The sequence below is a fragment of the Capra hircus genome, chromosome 24 (genome assembly GCF_001704415.2).
Source record: "Capra hircus breed San Clemente chromosome 24, ASM170441v1, whole genome shotgun sequence".
Classification (NCBI taxonomy): Eukaryota; Metazoa; Chordata; class Mammalia; order Artiodactyla; family Bovidae; genus Capra; species Capra hircus.
In genome coordinates this window covers 25465480-25485075 of record NC_030831.1, presented here as the reverse complement: position 1 = coordinate 25485075, position 19596 = coordinate 25465480, and the positions used below count along the sequence as shown (strand labels likewise).

The window sequence follows — 19596 nt, the reverse complement described above, 5'->3', positions numbered from 1 at the left end:
CAAGAGAAGCCAGAAGTTTAAAGCAATGACAATTTGGGACTTCCCTGGTGGTCCAGTGGTAAAAATTCCATGCTTCTACTGCAGGGGGCACAGGTTCCATCCTTGGTCCGGGAACTAAGATCACGTGTGCCGCAGGGGTGGCAAAAAGAGAGAGAGAGAGAGAAGCAATGACAACTCATTCAGAATTTTTGAAAACATTAACTCAACCTTAAAAAAAAATGCTATTGACATCCATCCTCAGCTTTCACCTACATTCTCCTCATTCAGATCATGTCTGTTGTGAGTCATCATACAGTCTTACGGAGGGGAGAAGGAGGGCAGACATGGAAATTCCTTACCTCCTTGGGCTTGTGTTCATTTTTACTCCATGGGTTTTTCCCAGAAGGAATAAAACACTTAGTTATTAGCGAGAGCATTTGCCCCTGCCCTGAAAATTCCTCTTTGGCCCATTCCTCATAACCGATTAAGTTGTTTCAATCTGCTGACCATTTACTGAGTAGCTACTACTCAGGGCCTGGGGCTCTGTGGGAGGGACGCTTACAGGACTCTGAATGGTTCTATGCAGTGTATATTTCTGTGGTTTTCATGCAGTGTTTTTACTGAGGCATTTTTTGTTTCGTGGGGTTCTGTTTTTCAGCTTTATTGAGGTAACACGGTACATAATTGTATACAATTCTATAACCACCACCTCAAACAAGGTCTAGGACAGTTAGTTCCTTTACCTTAAAACTTGCCTCGAACAGGTACACACTGCTATATACAAAATAGGCAGACCACGAGGATCTATAATATGACAAGGAACACTATTCAGTATCTTGTAATATAATGGAAAAGAATCTGAAAAAGAATATATATATTAATATGTAAATACATAGGTATGACTGAATCACTTTGCTGTATACCTGAAGCTAACACAGCATTGTAAATCAACTATATTTCAATTACAAAAAAAAAAGACTAAGTGAAAAGACCTAACAACATCAGAAAAAAAAAAAAAATCCCCTCGAATCCTGTGCAGTCAATCCACGCCCCACATAACACCATCTGCTTTCTGTCACTGAGTTCTGGAATCATACAGTAAATAGTCTTTTGTATTTGACTTCTTTCACTTAGTAACGGGGCATATATTTATTGTCATTTGGTCAATCCTAAACCCTTTGCCTCTGCTTTCCAAATCGATCCTAAATCTGTCTATCCGCCTACACTGTCTACTGCTACTTAGCTGGTCTGAGCCTCCACCCTCTCTCTTTGTTGAAATAATTATGTTTATTTTTGGCTCTGCTGGAGTCTTCGTTGCTGTGTAGACTTCTCTCTGGTTGTGATGAACAGGTGCAGCTCTCTAGCTATGGTGCTCGGGCTTCTCCTTGCCGTGGCTTCTCTTGTTGCGGAGCACAGGCTCTAGGGCGCACAGACTTTAGTGGTTGTGCCGCACGGGCTCAGTAGTTGCAGCTCCCAGGCTCTAAAGCACGGTCTCAGTGGTTGTGGCAGTTTGGGCTTAGTTGCTCTGCGGCATATGGAATCTTCCTGGATCAGGGACTGAACTGCACTGGCAGGTGGATTCTTTACCACTGAGCCACCAGGGAAGCCCCACCACTCTCTCTTGAACCAGCTCGTATGGTGGACTTAACGCTGAACTCTGAGCTATGGCTCTCATACCTCCAATCCATTCTTCACAGAGGAACCCCAGTGATCTCTGTAATGTAAATTAGGTCATATCACTCCCACTTAAAACCCTCCAATGCCTGCCCATCACTCTTAGCTCTGGCTTTATGATCTGTATCCTATACAGGTAGACCCTGGGCCCCCTGCATTTCAGCCACACTGGCTTTCCGTATCTCAGCAAAACAGTCCCTATTATACCTTCTGTGTTCAGCTTGGAAAACCATTCCCGGGTCTTCTGAAGTCTGGTGTCTTCAAATGTCATCCCAGGGACCACCCATCTTACGTCTCCCTCTGCCCCACCCGCTCTATTTTTATTGCCAACTGTTTTCTTCTCAGGGCATTCATCCTTTGCCCGTCCTTTTGTTTACCTGCTTATTTCCTCTCTCTTCATCCTGGAACTCTGAGAGCAGGGACCTCAGGCACTGCCATGGTTTCACCCCTGGCATGTCGAACACTGGCAATCATAAGCTGTTATTAAAAATTTCGTTAGTGAGTCTGTGCTTATTTGGTTGAGTCTGGGGAGATTTGTGCAGGTTTTGTAAAGTCTTCATTATAAACCATAGAATAATTGTTCTTGCTGAAAGCCATACAAATTCTTTTTTTTTTTTTACAGTTTGTGTTTTCTGTCTTCAGCCTTTTATTATCTCTTCAATTGTTCCCGCTCTTTAAATTTATTTGAATAATCATAAATGCAAGCTAAACTTTTCCTCACTCTGAATTTCAGTGCTCTTAAAAATATATTTTAAAAACTATTTTTCTCTTCAAATCACATTCTGTTAAAAAAAAATTCAGACCTCTCATCCTCTGAACATTTCCCTTCTTAATTTTCCAACTAAATTTTCTCAGGAGTAAAAAAATTTAATTAAGTAATTTAAGTAAATCATCATAGTAAGATGATTAATTTCCCCTAATATTTTATTATGAAAAAATGTCAAGCATACAGCTAATTTGAAAGAATTGTACAGTGAATATCCATAGATCCACTATCTGTATTCAGTTGTTCATTTTGCCATATTTGCACTTATCTATCACATACTTATCCATCAATCCATCTGATTTTTTAAATGCACTTCAGAGTGGGTTGTAAGCATTAGCACACTCTACCCCTTCTCGTATGAGCATGCATTATATTAATATTAACCAGAGTTCAATATTTATGGGATTTTTAAAAGTAAATTACGCATAGTGAAATGCATCCATTCTAGGTATAACATTTGCCCTTAGACCTGTGTTTAGCCCAAACCCCTATTAAGATATAGAATAGTCTCATTGCCCCCATATGGTTCTCTCATGCCCCTTCCCAGCCATTCCTGTCCTTGTACCCTTGTAGACACTCATTATTAAAACTTTTTTTTTCTATCATAGATCAGTTTTGCCTGTTCAAGAACTTCATCTAAAGTGAAATATAGTTACTTGTGTCTGGTTTCCTCACTCAGTATGTCTTTAAATTTCATCCATATTATTGCTTATATCAGAAATTTGTTCTTTTTATATTGCTATGTAGAATTTCATTGTATGATTGTGCCACAGGTTGTTTATTCACTTTTTTATTGATATATATCTGGGTTATTTCCAGTTTGGGGCTATTATGAAAACATTCCTTCTGAATATTCTTATACAAATGGACGTTTTAAAAAATTCCTTTTGAGAGAATACGTGGGCTTGGTATTGCTGAGTCAAGGGGTACCTGCAAGTTTCGTGTTATCAGACATTACCAGACCATTGATCCCAAGCGGTTGCAGATGATTTACTTTTTAAAAGAATTGTTTGTTAATGTTGGTAATAAGTTGATGTGGTTCACACTTAAAATTTGACAATGGAAATGCCCTTCTTCTACCACACACCCTTTCTTTCCAGTTGCCGTCGGATATTCTTATATACCTACAAGCCTGCAGGAAGCTCACGCTGTGTGTATATAGTTCTACGCTTTGCTTTCTGAGACATTTTAGTTTTGAGTTATCTTGTCTATATTCCCTGGTGGCTCAGATGCTGCCTGCAATGAGAAAGATCCAGGTTCGATCCCTGGGTCAGCAAGATCCCCTGGAGAAGGAAATGGCAACCCACTCCAGTATTCTTGCCTGGAAAATCCTATGGATGAAGGAGCCTGGCAAGTCCATGAGGTCACAAAGAGTAGGACACGACTGAGCGACTAACACTTTCTGTCTGTATTCCCTGTTATGTAGTATATATTACATAAAGCTGAATAACCCTCTGTGGTTTCTGATTAGGCCCCTCAGAAAATGTTTAATCATTGTATACTTTTTCCAAACATTTCTATATTTGGCTGCGTTGGGTCTTTGTTGCAGTATGAGGGACATTTGTTGTGTCGTGTGGCATCTTTTGTTGCAGGCAGGGACACTAGTTGTGATTCGCAGGCTCTGTGGTATGGGCTTTGTTGTTCTGTGGTATGTGGGATCTTAGTTCCCCAAGCAGGGATTGAACCTGTGTCCTTTGCATTGGTCGGCAGATTCTTAACCACTGGACCAGCAGGGAAGTCCCAATCACTTGTATACTTTTCATGCCAAGATACCAGGGTAGGGATGGTAGAAACTCCAGCACTCATGACTTGAATTTGATAGCTACACCTTTAAGGAGACAATGTTCCCCTCAAATCTTTTGAACTCAGCAGTTCTGCAGTCTTGCTTCTGCAGCCCAGAAAGTAAGACTTGAGCTGCAGCAGCATCCAGCATGTTTGCATGGTGACAATGTTGTGGTTTTTATGTACTCATAATCAGTAAATTCAATCTGTTCCAAAACACCTTGATCTTGATGTGTTTTCTCCACTTGATAAATACTTCTATAAAAGGAGTACAGTTAATGGACTCATCTACCAGATTTGCTGCTAATATTCTCATATAATGCAACAGTGTCTGTATCAGGCTCAGGTGAGAGTTTTGTGCCACAGGTAATACCACTGTACAGACTTGAATGGGTTATAGGGAGAGACTTGGTTTTAAACATGCCTCAAATGTTCTCTTTTTCATGAATATCTACTAGGAATTTCCATTATTGTGGTTATTGATCATAGTTACAAAAACATGTACGAAGTATTTACAAAATAACAGCAGAAATATACTCTAGGTAAAGTCCACCCGGCTTCTGCAGGTACAGCAGTCAGTGATCTCATTGCTTTGCTGCTTCTACTTGTCATGCGTGCTAAGTCGCTTCAGTCATGTCTGACTGGACTATAGCCCACCAGGCTCCTCTGTTCATGGGATTCGCCAGGCCAGGATACCAGAGTGAGTTGCCATTTCCTTCTCCAGGGGATGACCAAGGGATCGAACCCACATCTCTTATATCTCCTGCAGTGGCAGGTGGGTTCTTTACACTAATGCCACCTAGGAAGCCCAAGGGTCTTTAAAAAGACTACAAACTTTGAGCCTCTCCCAAAACTGCTTGTGGATAAAAAACATTACTATCTTAGGAATTCCCTGGTGGTTTGGTGGTTAGGACTCAGTCTTTTCACTGCCAGGGTCTCTGGTTCAATCCCCAGTCAGGGAACTAAGATCCCACAAGCTGTGAGCGACTGGCAAAAAACACCCAACAAACAGCAAACTATTGTCTTCACAGCTGTGTGACCTCAGCAAGTTGTTAACACCTCTCTGAACCTCAGTTTGCCATCAGTCAGGGTAGAGAGAAAGAGGAGCATTTAGCATTACTGCAAGAGTGAAGTGAGGTAATGTGACCAGTGCCCACCATGGAGCTTTGCACCAGTATTCATCTTCTGTTTGTCTTCTGTTTGTGCAAAACTCAAATCAGTGTGAGCAAAGAGGGGGTGACTTTTAGTTGACAAGAAACACAGTGTTACCTGTTTGCTCCTAAATCATGTAGACAAAGAATTCCTGCCAGAACCTTCAGTGTTCATTAGAAATGTTAATTACGAGTTGAGCATTTGGACTGTTGTTTGTAATAAATACTCTTACACTTTGAGAACCAATCCTTAGGGACGCAAGGAAACGTAAGAACATTGTGCCGTAGAACTTACAGTTAATGACCTGAAGCATACAGAAGTAAAAGACAGCAGAGGACTTAGATCTTTTGATTCTGGAAGTATTGCTGTTTCCAACAAGGGCAACTGTGGCTGTGGAAAGACAGGTTACTGAATTTTTGAGTCAGAAAACCAAGGAAAATACCTACAAAAAATAAAACCAAAACAATTGAGAAAATGGTAATAGGATCATACATATCAGTAATTACCTTAGATGTAAATTAATTAAATGCACCAACCAAAAGACATAGACTGGCTGTGTGGATGAAAACTTATGCATGTATGTACTTCCACTTACCACATCATTCTATTTCACCCCCCAAATTGTATATAATTATTTTATATTGTTAGGTTAACCATGTTTCCCTTATGGCTCCCAATTGTAATTATCTTTTTTTTTTTTTGTCTGATTGTTGGTTGTGAAAACTGGTAAACACCTCAACATCTTTTACTGTTGTGATTATATAACTGTTACTCATTTAATACCATCATATCATGATTGGTCAACAGAAAATAGTAGAATTCTATAGCACTGAACACTGCCACTTAATAGAAAAAAGAAAAAGAAAACCTACCTTAAGACTAACCAAGTTCAGGCACTTTCTGTAGCTGTGACTTTGCAGAAGTAACAACCAGTATGTACCACGGTTTGCTCATCTGTAAACGAAATAATGATCTTTCTTAGGGGGTTGTTAAGGTTAAATGAGTTAAGGTCTGTTATAAACTTTGTAAATAAAAAGCAGTGTGTCAAATCTGAAATTATGGGGACTTCCCTGGCGGTCCAGTGGTTAATACTCCAGGCTCCCAATGCAGGGGTCACCGGTTCAATCCCTGGTTGGTGAACTAACATCTTGCATGCCTCACGGCACAGGATTAAAAAGAGTTTTGTTTGAAATTATATCAAAACATAAAGTTTCCAAACAACATTAGTAACAAAAAGAAGAAAAGGGTAGGAACCCAGGCAGATCCAGGGTTGTATACAAAGAGCAGGGCAGTCCCATCAAGTTATTGCTGAATCAGCTCTTGTGTCACTGTTTAGCATGCATCTCCCAGGGAGACGGTTTACTCACTCAATCTGGTCGACATCAGGTGCTCTGCCTTCAGCAAGGGATTGTGGGCACCTGAATTGGGGTCCCACCAGTTTGCATCTCATATAAGAGGGGTGGGTCCTGCAGAGCAAAATCAGGATACTGTGGCAAGAGTAAGGGGAAATGGGTGCTGGGCAGACATAGCTCAGTTCAGTTCAATCACTTAGTCGTGTCCAACTCTTTGCAACCCCATGAACCGCAGCACACCAGGCCTCCCTGTCCATCACCATCTCCGAGAGTTCACTCAAACTCACATCCATCGAGTCAGTGATGCCATCTAGCCAATCTCATCCTCTGTCGTCCCCTTCTCCTCCTGCCCCAATCCCTCGCAGCATCAGAGTCTTTTCCAATGAGTCAACTCTTCGCATGAGGTGGCCAAAGTACTGGAGTTTCAGCTTTAGCATTGTTCCTTCCAAAGAACACCCAGGGCTGATCTCCTTCAGAATGGGCTAGTTGGATCTCCTTGCAGTCCAAGGGACTCTCGAGAGTCTTCTCCAACACCACAGTTCAAAAGCATCAGTTCTTATGTGCTCAGCTTTCTTTATAGTTACCTCTCACATCCATAAATGACCACTGGAAAAGCATCAGGCAAATGCCAGCATAAGTATCCTCTATGTGTATTAAGGGTTTTATCACAGAGGGAGAAGAGAATACTTTCAAGAATCAGTAATGGCTAATCACAGTGACTAATATGGGACTTCCCAGGTGGCACAGAATCCACCTGCCAATACAGGAGACGTGGGTTTGCTCCCTGGATCAGGAAGATCTCCTGGAAAAGGAAATGGCAGCCAACTCCAGCATCCTTGCCTGGGAAATCCCATGGACAGAGGAACTTTGAGGGCTACGGTCCATGGAGTCACAAAGAGTCGGACACAACTAAGCACACACGCACAATGGCTATTTGCGAATTTTGTTTGTGAAATTTCCTTGAATTGTGTACCTATGATAGATGAACTTTTCAAGAGCTATCAAATTATGCTAATATGTATAACCTATTGAAATGCTCACTTTTACTGTGTGCACTTAATTTTCAACAGTTCCCATAAATAGGTCAAGATTTTGTGTGAATTCTGTTGATTATGTTAATATTTTGTCAAGATTATCTTTGAGAAAACCAGAGAATGTATTTATTGACATGGAGGACATTCCTAATAGTGGTAATTTTGATTAGGTAATTTTCTATATCTGAGGATGAGTTTAAAATTATGAACACTTATAATATGTCTGGTATTTTTACCTCCTCAACTTGTTAGTTTTTTATCTGACACACAAAAACCCAGAGAACAAAGACTATTACCCCCCTCCCCCGACACACAAATTTTAAGGTAAAATAAGATTAAAGAAAAGAGTATAGATATCCTTTGAGTTATAGGGCTTTTTTTTTTCAATGTAGTTGATTTATAATGTGTTACTCTCAGGGGGCTTCCCTTGTGGCTCTGCTGGTAAAAAATCCACCTGCAATGCAGGAGACCTGTGTTCGATCCCTGAGTTGGGAAGATCCCCTGGAGAAGGGAAAGGCTACCCACTCCAGTATTCTGGCCTGGAGAATTCCACGGACTGTATAGTCCATGGGGTTGCAAAGAGTTGGACACGACTGAGCAATTTTCACTTTTGAAGAAGGAAATGGCAGGTGTAGGCAAAGTGATTCATTTGTACATAGATACATATAGATATATAGATTCTTTTTCAGATGATTTTCTATTATATCAATAGGTTATTATAAGATATTGATATAATTCCCTGTGCTATACAATAAATCCTTGTTGCTTATCTATTTTGTGTTTAGTAGTTTTTATCTGTTAATCCCAAACTCCTAATTTGTCCTTCCCTCTCCCTTTCCCCTTTGGTAACCATAAGTTTGTTTTCTATGTCTGTGAGTCTGCTCAAATAAGTTATCTATATCATTTTTTTTTGATTCCACATTTAAATGGTATTATATGATATTTGTCTTTCTCTGTCTGACTTAGTAGGATCACCTCTAGATCCATCCATGTTGCTGCAAATAGCATTATTTCATTCTTTTTTGTGGCTGAGTGATATTTGAGTTATAGTTTGAATTCTGTTTATAGGAAGGCTGTTTGACCACCTTGCCTGTCACCTTTAGTGACCCACAGGGAAGATAAAGAGACTCTCCAGCAAGTGTAGGATGCAAATGGAGCTCTTTTTTTTTTTTCTAATAATTTTTATTAGAGTATAGTTGATTGACAGTGTTATATTAGTTTCTGCTATACAGCGAAGTGAATCAGCTATCTGTATGCATGTATCCCCTCTTTTTGGGATTTCCTTCCCATTTAGATCACCACAGAGCGCTGAGTAGAGTTCCCAGAGCTGTTCAATAGGTTCTCATCTGTTATCTATTTTATAATAGTGTAGATGGAGCTTCCACTTGGCAGAACTGCTCTTAGTATCCGAGGTGTCATTAAAATACAGTTTCCACACATGAACCCCCAGTGGTGGCTCCTTAATTCCTGTCAAGGAGAGTGATGTGTTCTTGGTTTGTGTCCTGTAGATTCTGCCGTTCTTGCATCGCTACCAGTCTAAAGAACAATAAGTGGACCTGTCCTTACTGCCGGGCCTATCTTCCTTCCGAAGGCGTTCCAGCAGCTGATGTCGCCAAGAGAATGAAATCCGAGTTCCGGAACTGCACCGAATGTGACACTCTGGTACGTCACCCTGCCTTTGCTCATAGTTACCAGCTTAGACCGCCGAGAAAATTGTCAGACAGCTAGTCATTTCACCTCTGCCTTTGACCTCATCCTACTTGGATTTCAAAGTGGATTGTCTCAGTCTCTCCTCTTCCTGTCCTCCAGTTTCATAAGTAGGGACTGCAGGAGAGCCATCACCTGATGCCCACCATCACCTAATTTCTCAAACAAGTGCTTTCATCGACCGCCTCCGTTTCCTCCCTTCCCATTGCTCCCCTCACCCCTTACTATGTGGCCTCTATTATGTTATTGTAGCCCACCCAGTGAGTAGCTTTATTTTCAAGCCCAGTGGCGTAATTCCATCTCTGGTGCTCTGGGCTTTGCCGTATTTATCTCTGTTGACCGCTGCCTCCCTGTTACCGTTGATACTATACTAGTCTGGTTAGATCATGTGAGGTCTTAGAAGCTGTGTCAAAGATTCTAGATTTTATCTTAAATGCCATAGGGTGTCATAGAAAAAGTGTAAGCTTTTGATCAGGTTTATATTTTTAAGCTCTCCCTCAGGCATGCGCACGGAGAATGGTTTGGAGGGAGCAAAAGCAGAAGTGGTGGAGTCAGTTTAGTGGCCTTTAGGATAAGTGGTTAGGAAGCTGGGTTAGCGTAAGAGCATTAGGTATGGAATAAGAGGTTGTTTCAGGGTGTATTTAAGAGAGGGATTGAAGAAAATTGGTGAGTAACTGGATGTGGGGTGCATAAGAATGAGGTGTTAAAGATGGCTTCTAAGTTTATGAGATGAGTAGGTGAAAGTGCTAATATGGGGAGCAAATTTGGAGAAGAATCTACAGAGTTAAGTTTTAAGTTTTACATACATTTCATTTGAACTGCTAAGGGGAATATATCTAGATATTACCTGTCTAGAGATCAAAAGGGCGATCTTATACTGAAGATCTCGATTTCTTAGAGAACCTTTCCTGATTGTTCATCTAAATTATAATCTCTTAAACACTTTCTCTTACCACTCTGTGCTTTCTCTTTAACTTGTCGCCATTTGTAATTACATATTTGTGACTTAAATTTAATGTCCATTATCCATTATCCCCACCAGATTTCAGGAGGGTAAGGATTGTATCTGTTTTATTAGGTTCTGTATCAAGAACTTTGAATGGTGGCTGGAACATAGTAAATGCTCAAATGCATTTTTTGAATATTTATATAAGACCCAAATCTGTTCATGGCTGTGAGACTACGGAATCTATGCATGGTTTTTGGAGTCAGACATCTTAGGGTTGAGCACTAATTCTCTCACTTACTGTTTGTGATTTGGGGCAAATTATTAATCTGAGTTATTGTTTGAGTCTTTGTAAATTGAAGGAAAAGAGTGTCGTGTCACAGGGTGGTTGTAAAGATTAAAGACAAACCGCAAGTGGCTTTTAGCACTGTATGCTCAGTCGTGTTGGACTCTTGCAACCCCATCGACGGTAGCCCACCAGGCTCCTCTGTCCATGGGATTTTACAGGCAAAAATAGTGGAGTGGGGTGCCATTCCCTTCTCCAGGGAATCTTCCTCACCCAGGGATTGAATTGCATCCCTTTCATCTCCTGCATTGGCAGGCAGGTTCTTTACCACTAGCATCACTGGATAGGATTCATTTTAGCACTGTGGAAATGAATGCTCAAATCAATAGCTCAAAATCAATAGCTTTTCACATTCTTAGTAATCATTACTGCTTATTTTTATTTTGATATTTTGCCATCGTTTAAAATTCAACATGCAAAAATCAAACTCAGAGTATTATTCTGTTATCCAGTTCTTTGGTATCTGTCAGAAACAAGAGCATTCTCTCTATTATCCTGGGTCAGAATCTGCTTTCTTTTTTACTCCCTATTTCTGATTATTCACAAGTATTTTGATCTTTCCTTTGGGAGATTTCTTTGTATCTGTCTCTTCTTGCTGGGATATTAGGCATTCTCAACTCTGCTTCCTGTGAGTCCTGGTCAGATCTCCATTCCATGAGTATCCCAGTCCCCAGTATTGAACGGTTTCCTATCTGCTTGTCTTCACATCCTTTGTTCATTTGTTTTTCCTCTATTAGAATATAAACACCTTTAAGGCAAGCGCAGTGGCTTATATACTCCTGCCACCACTGACAACTGATTTTAGTTTTGTGTCTGGGGTAGACACCCTATGAATTTATCAATTCGCTTGTCAGGATACAGTCCCCAGATTGCTACATTTATATGAGGAATGTTGATCAAGGACTATTCTTAACGAAAGTCACAAGGAGAGGAGAGAGTACTGATGTGCAAAGTTGGATGTTAAATGTTGTAAAGCAGTCTGTTTTAAGACAGCTGCCTACATCGGTCCTAGCTTTTACATCTTCTTAGATGGATAAAGCAAGGATTTGTTGTTAACATTTCCATTTGCTTTCATTTTTGTCTTTTGTGAAGCAGTTACGACTGCTTCCTTGAGATGGCAGATTTCGTGTTTGAGGTTGAACTTCCGTAGCTTGGGCAAAATGAAGCAGGGTGGGTCGGCTACCTTACCACAACCCTAACAAAGCTTCCTTTAGCACAAGATCTTATCAGAGTTTCTAATGACACATTTAGTAGAATATGTGCTATGCAGCAACAGATCCCTCATGGTTAGGATCTCTGAATGTATATCTGGAAGGACAAGGGCTCTTTATTCTGCCTTCATAAAAATGGACTGCAAGAGCTGTCCTTTATATTTGCTCTTAATGGGGCCATTAAGTATGCTGTGTATTGTGAATTCATGTAATGCTACTGGATGTATTATAAAGCCATGGTATTTATATCTTTCCCTGAAGCACAGGATTTCTTTTTGCTTACTCCGGACATCTCTAAAATCCATTTATTTATTCTTTTTATCTCTTTCTTTTTACTTTTTTCCCCCTTTCCTTCCTTTTGCTCTTTTTCTTTCTTCCTTCTTTCCATCACTAATTTAGGTAATAGTATCCAAAAAAAGTAAATTTGATTTAATATATATTTTTTCACTTTGAAAAACATATGCTTTCTAAAAGAATCAAATTCAAGAACTCAGCTCCCAGATCTTCTAACTATAAAGAAATTTTAAATCAGTGTTATTCTTGATAATGCCTTAAATTGATTGAACTATTACATTGACTGCATCCTTTTAATCAACTGACCCCACACTATGACCTTATTTGAAATAAAGAAAGCAGTGAAGTTGGTCACAGAAGACTTCATTGACTGAAATGAGCCTCTTTTGAACAGTGAGCTTATTTTGATCTGCTTTCATACAGGTTTGCCTCAGTGAAATGAGAGCACACATAAGAACATGCCAGAAGTACATAGATAAGTACGGACCACTGCAAGAGCTCAGAGAGACAACAACAAGGTTTGCTTCTGTACACTTTGCTTTAATGCTAAATCTGACATGCTTATAAAGAATTTAATGGGCTGGAAAGCTTAACATTTTTATTATGAAAATATGTGTATGGTTATGTTTTGGCTCCTAATCATAATACCTCTTATTAGTAATCATTTGTTTTCAATGATTAATAGCAGTAATTACAAAAGAATTTTCTTCTCTCTGCTTTAAAAACTTTGGGGAGAACCAACTGGACACTGGAGAGATTGAGGAAGCTTCCTCAGACAAGTTTATATGGAGGAAGATCCAAAAATAGAAAGCAGAACTGTTCAGTTTCTGTTAGGCTCTGTGTTGTGACTAAGAGTCCTGAAGGAGATGATGGTTATGAGATTATTGTCTTTAGTTTTCCATCACCACTGCTCAGTCTCCCAGCTCATTCCCTCTCATTTTCCTGCTTACTCTTTAGAAGGGACAAAGTGACATCTCAGTATATATTTTAACATGAAAGAACACGCATGGGGCAGGCATTCTGAATCCTACAACCTGTTTGCTGGGTAATCTTATATGGGGCTGGAGGAAGGATAGAGACAGCTAGTAGGTGTAACAGAGGATATCGATCATTATTTTTTCTTAAAAAAAAAAAAAGAAGGAAACAAATCTAGGTTATTAAAACTCCAGGAGATAGTGGAGGATGGGGGAGCTTGGCGCGCTGCAGTTCAGAGGGTGGAAAAGAGTTGGATACAACTTAGCAACTGAAGGACAACTATTCTGAATGGCAAAGGAATTACAAAGTTTGGCATTTGCCTCTGCTGAAGAAATAGATAAATGCTTTGTGTACTGCTGAATGGAGATAATGGCTTTGAAATCATTAAGTCTTCCTATGAATTCAGCTATCCAGTAGAGATATTCAGTATAATTTATTTTCCTCTCCTGAAGAGAAATGTTAGTTATGCTCATTTTAAGAAATTACATGTATCAGTTCAGTTCAGTTTGGTTGCTCAGTCGTGTCCGACTCTTTGCGACCCCGTGAATCGCAGCACGCCAGGCCTCCCTGTCCATCACCAACTCCTGGAGTTCACTCAAACTCATGTCCATAGAGTCGGTGATGCCATCCAGCCATCCCATCCTCTGTCATCCCCTTCTCCTCCTGCCCCCAATCCCTCCCAGCATCAGGATCTTTTCCAATGAGTCAACTTTTTGCATGAGGTGGCCGAAGTATTAGAGTTTCAGCTTTAGCATTAGTCCTTTCAATGAACACCCAGGACTGATCTCCTTTAGAATGGACTGATTGGATCTCCTTGCAGTCCAAGGGACTCTCAAGAGTCTTCTCCAACACCACAGTTCAAAAGCATCAATTCTTCGGCGCTCAGCTTTCTTCACAGTCCAACTCTCACATCCATACATGACCACTGGAAAAACCATAGCCTTGACTAGATGGACCTTTGTTGGCAAAGTAATATCTCTGCTTTTTAATAGGCTATCTAGGTTGGTCATAACTTTTCTTCCAAGGAGTAAGTGTCTTTTAATTTGGAGCCCCCAAAATAAAGTCTGACACTGTTTCCGCTGTTTCCCCATCTATTTCCCATGAAGTGATGGGACCAGATGCCATGATCTTTGTTTTCTGAATGTTGAGCTTTAAGCCAACTTTTTCACTTTCCTCTTTCACTTCCAGCAAGAGGCTTTTTCATTCCTGTTCACTTTAGCACAGGACAAAATACTTAATATTTTGTAATAATCTATCAAGGTAAAGAATCTGAAAAAGAATGTATATACATGTATATACAACTGAATTATTGTGCTATACGCCTGAAACGAACGTGACAGTGTAAATCAACACTACTTCAATAAAAAAAATTTTTTTTAAGATAAAAATGGGGAATGCCCTAGCACTCTACTGGTTAGGACTCTACACGTTCACTGCCAAGGGCCCAGGTTTGATCCCTGGCTGGGGAGCTGAAATCCTATAAGCTGTTCAATGCAGCCAAAAAGAATTTTTTTTTTAAGAAACACTACTCCAATATATCTTAAATTTCATAATCCAGAAGTCTAAATGTTTTTCTAGAGATTACTTTGCAAATGCACCTTTTATTATAGGATTAGATTTATTCCATACTCCTGTAAATTGTGAGTATTTTAGCTCTAAGAAGAGTTGTGAATTCTGTTAGACTGGCCCCAGGGACCAGTAGGAAGGAAGGCTAACAAGCGAGCTAAAGAAGCATGTGGTTTGATTGGAAAGTTGATATGAAAATTTTAAAGTATATGAATACTAATTTATCCTGCTAGTTAGATTTAAACAACAAAGAGTTAAAATAACCAAAATGAGAAGGGTTGTTGATTAATTAGTCTTATAAGATAGATTAATATTTGCATTTAATATAGAAATCTTTGCTTTATAGAACTTAACAACATAATTCAAATTTTTTAAGTTCTTATGCAAGGAAACTATCCAGAATACATGTCTTGGGGAACAGGAAGTTATATCTATAATGGAAAATGAGTGAAAAATTCCAAGCCTCCGTATTGTCCCTAAGAATTTAAGGCAGCACTATGCAATGGAAATATAATGCAGAACACATGTAATTTTAAATTCTCTAGTAGCAATATTCAAAAAGTAAAAACAAGTGAAATTAATTTTTCATGTATGTATTCAACTGGTTAAAATATTCTCCTTTGAACATGTAATCAATATATAAATTATTGAGACATTTTATATATAAAGCTTGTAAACTTCAGAGTGTATTTTAAACTTCTAGCATATCTCAGTTTGGACTGACCATATTTCAAGTGCCCGGTAGACACATACCTAATAGCTACTCCACTGGACAACACAGATGCGAAGGACAGGTACTCCTAGATGCACATAAAGAAGTAACAAGGTAGTTGTGGGCTGTTTTTCTTTCTTCACTGGATGCTAATACTGTGAGTTGACATCTGTGGTTATATTTGCCAGTGTCATCAGATATTCTGGTTGGAGAACAAGTAACACCCAATTCAGATGTTACCTGAATTAGAGAAAGAAGTAAAAGAGACAGAAAAAGTAACATAGATACAGCTGGGTGGTATGATCCTCTGTTTCTCGGTTAATGGAGCACTCAGAGTGTACTTTTCTTCCAAAGAAAATAAAGTGCTTCAAGTGCACTATAACTGTGTCTCTGTCCTGCCCCTGGAGAAAAAATTTAGGCACCAAGATTATTATCAGGATAGGAAAATGAATATGAAATTGAAGAATGAGCACTAGAAACTAGATCTACCTACATTCTGTTTTTTATCTCTAGTTAAGTGACTACTGTCTAATTATCAGTAATTTCAGTAATATTTGTGTTTTATGCAATTTCCAGGTGTGTATGTCCTTTTTGTCAGAAGGAATTGGATGAAGACAGTTTGCTGGATCATTGCATTACTCATCACAGATCAGAAAGGAGACCTGTGGTGAGAAATTATGTTACTATATATTCCTGCAGTATCTAAATTTGATATACATTAGAAAATCCATTTATGGGCTTCTATTTATGGATATATCATAAAGGATAATTTATGTCAAGGTTACAGTGATTCTATGACTATGAACACCATGTGAAAGTGTCTAGTTGAAACCGACAAGAATTACCAGTGTGCAATTACTCTTTCATTTATGGAATTAGACAACATTGTCTTTTATAGATAATCATGGGTGTAATCAACTAAGCAGATCAAAAATGCATAGTTAAGATTTAATGTTAGTATGCTAACTGTGCTCACATCCTAAGTAAGAAACATTTTTTAATAATGCAAATATGGTTATCAAGGCAATAATACACTAGACATGAAAAGTAGGAAGTCATTCACCTTTATTAACCAATTCATTAATTTATTTCAGAGTCTGAATATTCATCAATAGGCTCACAGATTAAAATGCATATTGTTTATTATTTCCTTGATCTATTGTGAATGCTGCCTTTCTTAGTTCTGCTTTGCAGTGTGGCTCTTACAATTTTCATTTTTGTATAGTTGAGAGGTAAGGCAGGGTGATGATGGATCATCATCATCTACTTGGCCATTTTACTTGTTTTTAACATTTGGATTGCTGCCAGTTTTTAGGATTTGCATTCACGTTCATGTAGGTTTAAACTTTCTATATAATTTTTTTCTTAAGAGGAAATTCCATAGATTGATATTTTGGGGCCCAAGAGTGCAAGTTTTAATTAACACTCAAAACGTATTCTAAAAAGTTTGAGTCAGTTTATATTTGTGTCAGCAATTGTTGAGTAAACTGCTTTCACCTTAACCGGCCAAAATTGGGTTACATTTATTTTTAAATTGACAGATGTAAAATGATACCTTGAAGATTATTTTGGATTTTATGAACTGAACTGAACTGAACTGAAACAGAACTAAAATATGTATGTGTGTGTGTGTGTGTTTCATATATGTAAAAGTTTGGGGTTTTTTTAATTTGAGTTTTAAAGTTTTTTTTTTTTTTTTCATAAAATCCTTTTGGAAGGTGGATGAGGTTGAAATGTAAGTTTATTAGATGATTGATAGATAGCACTTACAACAATACTATGAGATAGAGATGACTGTTATTTTACCAACGGTAAACTCAGACTCAGAGAGGTTAAGTCTTACAAGGTAAGTCTTACAGCTGGTAAGTAAGCAGAGCTATAGTTTGAAGCCCAGTGTCTATCTAGCTCTGGGGCATAAGCACCTGTGCTCTACTAGCAAGTTCAAGAGAAAAGCCCCTCAGCACAGTCAACGGTCTTTTTTTAATTCACCCTAATGGTCCAGAGGTTTGGTTCTTGGAATGGCTAGCTAGGAGCTTGATATGTGTTGGGGGAGCAGCGGAGATTGTCATGGGCTTTTCCTGTTTAAGTTGCCCTTGGAGGAACTGAGCTAAGGAAGTGTTTTACGATTGGTCCCTGGGGTACCTTCCTAGAGGAAGCTTGAAGAAAGCATTGGGGGACTTCCCTGGTGGTCCAGTGGCTAAGACTCCGAGCTCCCAATGTAGGGGACCTACGTTCAATCCCTAGTCAGGGAACTAGGTCCCATATGCCACAACTAAGAGCTGGTACAGCCAAATAAATAAGTAAGTATTTAAAAAAGAAGAAAGAAAACATTAAGATGGCATAATAATGACTACCACATACTGAGTTTTCTTGGTTTGTCTTTTGGTTTGTTTTGGTCACGTGCACAGCTTGCAGGATCTCAGTTCTCCAACCAGGGAACAAACCTGGGCCCCTGCAGTGAAAGTGCCGAGTCATAACCACTGGACTGCAGGGGAATTCCCGATATACTGAATTCTGGGTGCCTCTTGAACTCAGTGAAATTTAGCTTAGATGTCTATTATATCTACTACTGTGGGCAAGAATCCCTTAGAAGAAATGGAATAGCCTTCATAGTGAACAAAAGAGTCCAAAATGCAGTACTTGGATGCAAGCTCAAAAACAACAAAATGATCTCTGTTTGTTTCCAAGGCAAACCATTCAATATCACAGTAGTCCAAGTCTATGCCCCGACCAGTAATCCTGAAGAAGCTGAAGTTGGAACGGTTCTATGAAGACCTATAAGACCTTCTAGAATTAACACCCCCAAAAGATGTCCTTTGCATTATAGGCGGCTGGAATGCGAAAGTAGGAAGTCAAGAGATACCTGGCGTAACAGGCAAATTTGGCCTTGGAGCACAAAATGAAGCAGGGCAAAGGCTAACAGAGTTTTGCTAAGAGAACACACTGGTCATAGCAAACACACTCTCCAACAACACAAGAGAAGACTCTACAAGAGCCTCTTGATGAAAGTGAAAGAGGAGAGTGAAAAAGTTGGCTTAAAGCTCAACATTCAGAAAATGAAGATCATGGCATCCGGTCCCATCACTTCATGGCAAATAGATGGGGAAACAATGGAAACAGTGGTAGACTTTATTTTAGGGGGCTCCAGAATCACTGCAGATGTTGACTGCAGCCATGAAATTAAAAGACACTTGCTCCTTGGAAGAAAAGCTATGATTAACCTAGATAGTATATTAAAAAGCAGAGACAGTACTTTGCCAACAAAGGTCCGTCTAGTCAAGGCTATGGTTTTTCTAGTAGTCATGTATGGATGTGATTTGGACTATAAAGAAAGCTGAGTGCCAAAGACCCTGATGCTGGGAAAGATTGAAGGCAGGAGGAGAAGGGGACAACAGCGGATGAGATGGTTGGATGGCATCACTGACTTGATGGACTTGAATACGCTCTGGGAGTTGGTGATGGACAGGGAAGCCTGGCATTCTGCAGTCCTTGGGGTCAAAAAGAGTCAGACATGACTGAGCGACTGAACAGAACTGACCGAGTGCCTCTTTAACTTCTCCCAGCAACCCTATGAAGGAGATATCATCAACGCAGCCTGAGCCGTGACTAGTAGTGCCCAGGTGCTGGTCTGGCTGGAGGAACACTAGGCATTCTGGACTATGGGCAGCACTATAGCATCCATCCAGGGCAGGCACCTTACGTGTCTACCCATTGGTACTGGATGTATCCATTGGTACATTTCCAGCAGAAATCCTGTCCCTGTGCTGCTCAGTTTGGCCATCAGATTGAAGGTCGCCCGTGGAAGCTGGGTCTTCTATTATTTAGAGGTCATAGAAGTCACTGAAGAAAACTGCCAAAAGGATAGAAATAAATCAGGAATCATGGGATCAGACTGCCTGTGGAATTTAGTAGTTAAAAGGCCTAAGTGAAAGTCGCTCAGTCGTGTCCAACTCTTTGGGGACCCCACGGACTATACAGTCCATAAAATTCTCCAGGCCAGAATACTGGAGTGGGTAGCCGTTCCCTTCTCCAGGGGATCTTCCCAACCCAAGGACTGAACCCAGGTATCCCGCATTGCAGGGTAGTAAAAGAATCAGGTG

General features: G+C 39.7%; 1 protein-coding gene across 1 annotated transcript in view; it reads left to right on the top strand.

The window, feature by feature from the left end:
* Positions 1 to 19596, top strand: part of RNF125 (ring finger protein 125) — a 46922-nt gene that overhangs the window by 11088 nt on the left and 16238 nt on the right. The window contains exons 2-4 of the mRNA XM_018039778.1: positions 9248 to 9401; positions 12667 to 12761; positions 16073 to 16163. Of these exons, the coding sequence (XP_017895267.1) occupies positions 9248 to 9401; positions 12667 to 12761; positions 16073 to 16163 (340 nt within the window). The remainder of the gene's footprint in view (positions 1 to 9247; positions 9402 to 12666; positions 12762 to 16072; positions 16164 to 19596) is intronic.